The sequence below is a fragment of the Crocuta crocuta genome, unplaced genomic scaffold, assembly GCF_008692635.1.
Source record: "Crocuta crocuta isolate KB4526 unplaced genomic scaffold, BGI_CrCroc_1.0 scaffold978, whole genome shotgun sequence".
NCBI classification, from domain to species: Eukaryota; Metazoa; Chordata; class Mammalia; order Carnivora; family Hyaenidae; genus Crocuta; species Crocuta crocuta.
In genome coordinates this window covers 241147-248891 of record NW_027530876.1, presented here as the reverse complement: position 1 = coordinate 248891, position 7745 = coordinate 241147, and the positions used below count along the sequence as shown (strand labels likewise).

General features: G+C 56.9%; 1 protein-coding gene across 2 annotated transcripts in view; it reads right to left on the bottom strand.

Moving 5' to 3' along the window:
* Nucleotides 1–242: 242 nt before the first annotated feature.
* ATP2B3 (ATPase plasma membrane Ca2+ transporting 3) overlaps nucleotides 243–7745 on the bottom strand; it is a 45528-nt gene continuing 38025 nt past the window's right edge. For both annotated transcript variants that reach the window (XM_077769635.1, XM_077769636.1), the window contains one exon: nucleotides 243–792. In XM_077769635.1, the coding sequence (XP_077625761.1) occupies nucleotides 472–792 (321 nt within the window). In that variant the 3' untranslated portion in view covers nucleotides 243–471. The remainder of the gene's footprint in view (nucleotides 793–7745) is intronic.

Below are 7745 nucleotides of genomic sequence, written 5' to 3'. Positions count from 1 at the left end.
ACAATAAGTAATGAGATTTCAAAATGAAAACAGCCGATAAGAGGAATGGAAATATCATGCTGATAAATAGCTCCTTATTCTTTAAATATGCATCTGGTCATATAGGTACGTATATGCGTATACGCACGCTCATATCTATGCACGCACGCACACGTACGGACTGCACAGGTGTCCTGGGGAAGCGGCGCTTGGTGGTGGTGCAGGTACATCCGCAGGCAGGCGGCTGCTACCCGCGNGTAGTGTTCGTTTAAAAAAATTCTCAGATAGAAAAAAGGGAAACCCAGCTCTTGTCACTCTCTAGTTTCTCCCTGTGACTCTTCAGTCCCGGTAAGAAGCGTTGGATGGATCAGCTTCTCACAAGCGCCGTCCGAGCACCATCTTCAGCAGCCTTGGCCGTGCTCTCCTTGCAGGCCTGCGCCATCCCGCCCGGGTGCGCGTGCGTGCGGTGTGCGCGTGCTGAGAGCGGGTCCCCTAGAGGGACGTCTCCACGCTGTGGAGCGGGCTCCCAGGTCTGGAAGAAAACACTGACGAGGTAGCTGACTTGGTGCCGTGCGTGGTCAAGTAGATGCCGCTGTCTATGGCGTTGTTGTTCTGGTTGGGGGACGGGGGCGGGGGGGCCCGCAGGCGCTCCTCGTTCTCGTCCACGTCCGTGTCATCGATGAGTGGGATGTTGTGGGTGTAGTCATTGATCAGAAACTCGGGCGTCGCCATGAAGTTATGGATGGAGGTCTTGGATTCCGGTTTCTCCAGGCCTTCATAGAGCGAGCTACGGAACGCTTTCACCACCCGGATCTGGAGCGGGAGGTGCAAGGACAGGGGCCCAAGGTGGGAGCAGGAAGAGAGGGAAGGTGAAAAGACGGAAAGAAAGGAGGAGGGGAGGAAGGAAGGAAGTAAGGAGGGAGGGAACAAAGGAAGGAAGGAAGGAAGGAAGGGAGGGAGGGAGGAGGGAAGGAAGGAAAGAAGGGAGGGGGGAAGGAAGGGAGGAGGGAAGGAAGGAAGGAAGGAAGGAAGGAGGGAGAGAAGGAGGGAAGGAGGGAGAGAAGGAGGGAAGGAGGGAGGGAAGGAAGGAAGGGAGGGAGGGAGGGAACAAAGGAAGGAAGGGACGAGGGAAGGAAGGAAGGAAGGAAGGAGGGAGAGAAGGAGGGAGGGAAGGAGGGAAGGAAGGAGGGAAGGAAGGGAGGAGGGAAGGAAAGGAAGGAAGGGAGACAGTCAATGGCTGGGTAATGCTGGCAAGTTCCACCCACACCAGGAGCACAAGGTCACCGCTGACACATGGTCATCCATTGGGACAACTGGGGCAGCTCTGCGGGGTTGCGGGAAGGGGTCAGGTTTGGGTCTAGGCCTCATCAGCTGACCCGTATGCAGGACAAAGTGCAGTAGCTTTCGCTACGCTGACCTATGCAGTAGTTTGGAACTCAAGAGTGATAAATGCATGGGACTCTTAGCTTTAGCCGCCCTTTCCCAGCTCCGGGAGGGGGACGGACTGCTTAGGGAGCCCCCGGGCCCTCTGACAAATCTGAATTCCAACTTGGTAGAACAAAAACATGATTCAAAAAAGGTAGAATGGTACAGAGTGGACTCTGCACTTTCTCTTTCCAGGAAGTTCTCAAGAGCTTTCTGGGAAGAGAAAGTCCCCAGCCTGTGGCCACATTGCCAGCTTTCCTCGAACGGGTCTCCCTCCCTGGCTTCTCTATGGATCTCTTCTCTGTCCTGCCAGCTCTGGTGTCTGTTCCCAGCAGCAACCGCGCCAGGACCCGTGTGGCCATGAGTTGTCCTGCTGCTAAATGCAGTGGCCTCTTCCGTATCTCCATCTTATTTGATCTCTCACGGCCGCCCGACACAGCTGACTGCCCCTCTTTCTGGAAAGCCCTCCTGCTTTCCCGGCCGCTGCTACCGCATGGCCCTCCCCCTACCTCCCTGACTGCTCTGACCCTGTCTCCTCCACTCCCCCTTCCCCCGTCCTGTGGTGCCTGAGAGCCCATCCCGGCGCGGGCCCTCCTCTCTGTTCATCCACCCAGGCCCACCTCCTCGCCCGGGACTCATCTGGCTACAGTCAGAGACTGGGGCCCAGGCCTCTCCTCAGAGCTCCAGGCCTGACAGCTTGCTGCTCCCCCACCCGCAGGCATCCGAGAGACAAAATGGCCCCGCTTGTGATCTGCACCCGCCAAGCCTCTCCTGCTTGGACGCTCTGACCCACCAAGATGGTTCCTCAAGCCTCCCTACAACGCTCCAGGCCTGCGTCTGGTGCGTCTGGTTGGGTTGTCGGTTCCCTCCTAGGAGTCTTCTGGCTGCGTGTCTCCTGTCCTCCGAGGAGGCACTTCACAGGCTGGCGCTGCTTGCGGCCTGTGCTCGCCTCCTCCCCTCTTCACCGTCCAAGCCAGTAACTTGTAGTCACTGGAATCCGCCATGTTCTGCCTCTACTCGGCCTTTTCTACGTCCTGTTCCTGGCTGCTCCTCTGGCATTTGCAGACCTCAGATCAGCATAACTCTCCACAGCGAAGGCGGCCCCCGATGCCCCAATCCTCGGCTACGGTGGCCCTCGGCCCCAGCTGGGCTCAGGCACCTCCCACAGGATCGTGCTCCCGAATTACCCCTCGTCTCTTCAGTCCCACCTGCACTTAGATGCGTGCTCAAACGTCGTCAGGTTTATGAGCCACAGAGCTGTTGCCTCTCTTTGTTCCCTCCCTGGTCCCCCCCTCCCCCAGGCTCCATCTTGGTTCTAGAAGCCAGAGTGGACCTCTGCTGGGTGGAGGGAAGGCCTCTGCAGGGCCCCGCACAAGCCAACTGGCCTTGTGCTGAGATGGAGAGCCGGCTCCCTATGGCAACCTGTGGCCCAAGGGCTAACACTGCCCTCGGTTTGCTTTTATAAATAAAATTTTCCTGGCTCACAACCATGCCCATTCATTTCTGCATGGGTTGTGGCCGTCTTCAACATTGTAGGGCAGAGCTGGGGAGTTGTCACAGAGACCTGGCTTGCAAGGCTAAAAATAACTACTCTCAAGTCCTTTATAGAAGTTTGCTGCCCCCTAGTTTAGACCATGAACCACACCGCTGACAATGAGTCTCTCAACCCTCCAGCGTCTGGAACGCAGGACTATCACTGCACAACGCAGGACTGGTGCACATGCACAACTGAAATCAATTTAAACCAGTTGAACCTCAGTCACTTCAGGGCAAAAATAATTAGCCAAAAAGCTCCATAAAATTGGAATTTTCTAACTCCAAATCTTAAGTCTGGGTAGGATTTTCTTTGAATTTGGTGAAGTCACAGCTTCTGGATGACAGATGTCCAACTCTTTGCACTCAGTTCCTTAATTCCCCCAGATGGGCTTCTGAGAAAGGGGTAACACGGAAATTGAGGCGATCATCATTTGACATTTTGAATGAAAACAAATAGAATTCAGTTTTCGGAGTCACTGCAGATGTGGCCTCATTATTTGGGCCTTTCCAGAACTGGGGGAGAGCTACTGGGACATTTGTTGTGGCGGCTACATGGTGGCAGTGGCGGAGAAAGGAGAGTAAGCTGGATCCCACTGCCCTTGACCCTGGGGGCCTTTGTGCTAAATTTCCCAGTAAGGAGCTGATGGCCTGCACGACACCCTTTCCTCTAGCTGAGCTGTCGCCTCACTTGGATCTGGATCACATGATCAGGCCAGAGCCCTGCTGACACCCTTCTCAGGTCTCCCTGCACTTTAATGACTGTCCCGTCACTAGCCTTGTTTGTCACCTATCAACAGAGCACGGCACAGAGCAGTCACACAGTCACCAACTGGGAGTGCCAGGGCCTCTCGCGCAAGCGCACGGTGGGGGCTCCTGGGGCTCCCGTCTGGCCTTCCCACAGGCCCCACTTCCCCGCCGGTATTGGTGTTACGATGGGGTGTTTTTAGGCCACCCAACACGGAAGAGCACAGTCACTTTCCGGGACACTGGTTGGGTGAGTGCCGGCAGTTTCGAAGAGAGGCCTGCCCTAGAGACCCGAGCTCACACACGGGAGCCTGACAACATCCCCACAGCCCAGTTCGGGATGTCCCAGCAGAAGAGTGACCAAGGCTGAGCGGAAACAACACCCTTCCCCTCAGGCCTCTTCCAGCTACTCTCCCAACCTGGGACCGTCCTAGCGGCCCAGGATGGGGTCCTTCAGGTCACCTCTCCATCTCTACCGCTCCCAAGGGGATCTTGCCACCCTCAAGACTGTCACTGCCACCGACAAGGCACACACTGCGGTGACACCACATCCACACTTTGTAGCACCCGTGCCTATGTCTGCAGCCAGCATGCACCCCTTCCCAGCCGAGGGCTCTATCAGATTGAAGGAGGCTCGGGAGGACCCGTGGCCTCGGCCCTGTCAGCCCGGGTCTTCCGGTTGTCGTGCAGGGCTCCCGCCAAGCACAGAGGCACCTTGCCCCCTGACCCCAGTGTCACACATCAGCACGCCCCAAGGGCCCTAGTCCTCCAGGCTCTTCACGATGGAGGCCCCTCTACCTCCACTGCTATTGCCGTATCTGCAGGGCCCTGGAGGCCCCTTGGGACTCACAACCCCCAAGGGCAGAGACCCTGGCTGCCTGGTCTGCTGATGTCTCCCTGGCTCTTGCCTTTGTGCCGATATCCCTGCGGTGCCTTGCAGCCTCCATCGTCTCTGACTGTCGAGTGGGGCCCTGCCCGCCCCAGCCTAGCTGCTGTGGGGACCCCGAACATCCCAGCAGGTGAAGGAGCTGCTCTGGCTCCACTCTGTGCAGTGCGGGGATTCACTGAACTGAACCCCCCAAAACTCCATTTTGCTGTAGGTTAATTTGAAAGGAAAAGACACGAAAGCACTTTCCAGTTACCTTGACTCCTAGGGTTACAGCCAAGGTGTCTGGGAAGGCTGAGGAGGATCAGGTCGCGNCTCCAGGATGTTGCCTGCCCCCTTGCCTAGCCTACTCATTTGTCTTCTCTTAAAAGAGACCCTCTCTGGGCACTGCAGTCCCCTGTACGTGCTGGCCCTGCTCCCCAGGGACCTCCCCGGCTGGGCACTCAGTGCTCCCCGTGCCACAGCCCTGCTTTCTGGATGGACACGGGTCTGCAGGGTCTCCATCCTCCCTCAGTCCCCACACATCTGGGGGCCCCAGAGCTCATTTTTGGACCTTTTCTCTTCTTCATCTCCATCCACACATTTCCTAGGTGTTTGAATCTGCTGTGGCCTCAAGTAACATCTGTCTTCCAATGTGTGCCACGCCCCCATCTCCAGACTCAGGACTCCGGCTGCTAGTTTAGCTTCACCCCTGTCCCATGCCTCCTCCCTGGTCTTCTCGCTACTGCCCTTGATCTCTATAGCCTATTCTCGGTATGGCAGCCCAAGAAATCTTTTCAAATAAAAGCCAGCACAACTCACATCGTCCACTGGTCTAAAGCCTTCAGTAGCCCGAGTCCTGCCAAGTCAAGGCCTGCCTCAGGCCGTTTCCTTGCTCATCCTTCTTTTCAGTCTCCAGCCTCAGCTTCTTGGCTCTTCTTGGAAGAATACTGGCACACCCTTGCCTCGGGGCCTGTGCACCCGCGCTCTTCTCTTCTCGGAGCCTCAAGGCTCCCCCTCACTTCCTTTCTTGCTGATGGGCTCAAGCAGCCCATCTCCCTCAGCAACCCTGAATGGCTCGCCTTCCACTGCCACCTATTCTTCTCTCCTCCGTCCCCTTTCCACAGCCCCCTGAAGACAGGGCTCCGTCTGATTCACAGACCTCCCCGGCTCCCAACACCCAGCACGGTGCCTACACCCAGCAAGGGCCCAGTGAGTGGGCGGCTGCTGCAAGGCCTCTCCAGAGCCATTACACCTGGCCTTTCCCCTGCCCCTGCTGCCAGACTGTCCCATGCTGGCTTTTCCTCCTTATTCAGAACTCGGCTCACACATCCACCCTTCTAGAAGCTGTGCCGGACATAAGCTTCGCATAAGCTTACTTCTCTGTTTGTTCCTTGCTGTCTCCCGCTCGCCCCCACACGTAAGCACTGGCCTGCCTTCACCTGAACCCTGGGCCCCGTTAGTGGGGACAGGGTGGGCGGTGGTCCAAACTCCCAGCACCACGCCAGCCACATGGAGCCAAAGCAGGAGGGATGCTTATGTCAGACTCTGCAACAGCGCTGTGCTACTGATGGATGCTTGGGGTGAGCAGAGGGGCTGAAGGTCAAGGCTGAAGGTGGGTGAAAGTGGATGGACTCCGCTTTTGTTTTGACCTTCAATCACGGAAGTTTGCAATGCAGGTGGTGATGGGGGTAGAGTAAGGATGTGAAAACAGGGAGGGGAGGGAAGGACTGAGGGAACACCCACCTCATTAAAGAAATGCAAAAAGGGAATGAAAAGAAAAGAAGAGAAGGGAAAAATAAAAGCAAAGGCTCCAGAACAATGATGACAACAGTAACAACAGAAACTGTGTTCCACAACCTTCTGGCCTTTTCTCCCCTGTGCTGAGGGACACCAGCAGGCCCTGGATGGGGAGGCCCTCTCCGCCCTCCACTTCTNCCTCCACTTCCGTCTCGCTGCTGCTTCCGCAAAGCCTCCTCCTTCCCTCCCCCCTGCCCACCGCATGCTTGATGGGCGGGCGTGGCTGTCTCTGTACCAGCCACTAATCCAGAACTTTCTGTGGGAGGGAGGGGACTTGCTGCTCCCCTGGCATTCAGGCTTTGGGTTTACAGCAAATTCTGAACATAGCAGCTGGGGAGAGCCAGGGAAACTCCTTTCCCGGAGCTTTGGGGTTCCCAGGTCCCAAGCCATCCCTGTAGGCACGAGGGTGAATTGTGCCTGGAAAGTGACACAAAGAGGTGGGGGGCGACATGCCCACGGCTAAAGAGGAAGGTTCCCTCTCCTCACCAAGGGATTAGGCAATGTGAAAATGCAAACTCCAGAGCTGGCCCTTCCACGGACGGATTGAACGCCAAACCAAAAACAGGGCTTTGGGTATGTTGGCGAGTCAGAATTGCTAGCGGCTGGCAACTTTCGAGAACCTGCCTCCCATCCTGTGTGCATGCATCCGCGCCCAGGACCGGCAGAGTCCAGATTCACACCGCTGATGTCCACATGCCGCGACACTCAACTAACCTGGGCACAATGAGTCCCATGCCTTGCGGGGGGTGGGCCCTGCCTCTCAGCTGCAGGGCCTCAAAGAAGTCTCCTGAGCTCCCGGGGCCCTCCTTCCCGGCCATGGGAGTCATCCTGGAGGTGCCTACAGGGGAGGGCCTAAAAGTAGGGGTCCTGGGGTCTGCCTTCGGCTGCGAGCTGCCATGTACTTTAGGGACTGCCTGGAAGGTCCTTCCCGGGGGTAGGGCCCCTGGTTGCAGGAAGGGCTCGGGCAGGACAGGGCGACACGGTCCGTAGTGTGGAAACAACGCTGTCAGATGGCTGGGAAGAAATACCACTACACTGGTCCCAGAAACCCAAGGGGAGAGACTTGGCTTAAAGTGAACGGGTTTCCTGAGAAAGGAGCAAACTCCAGCAGATGAGACTGCTTTCGCTTTGCAGGGCTCCTTCCTCTATGGGGCTGGCTTAACTCTGGGCGCTGCCGCCCTCCCCTCCCCGTGTGTGATGAGCTTGGTGCCTCAGGCCTCAGAAGGGTGTGTCCAAGGAAACCGTGGGGGCTTACCTGGCATTGCCATTGCCAAGTTGGATGCAAGGCTTTCATGTTGCAAAAGGCAATTAAACTAAAGCAACTGCTATGATCTCTTTCTGCCACAGTTCATCCGAACTAGAGCCCTGAGGGAGCTCTTCAGGCCACGTGTGACCA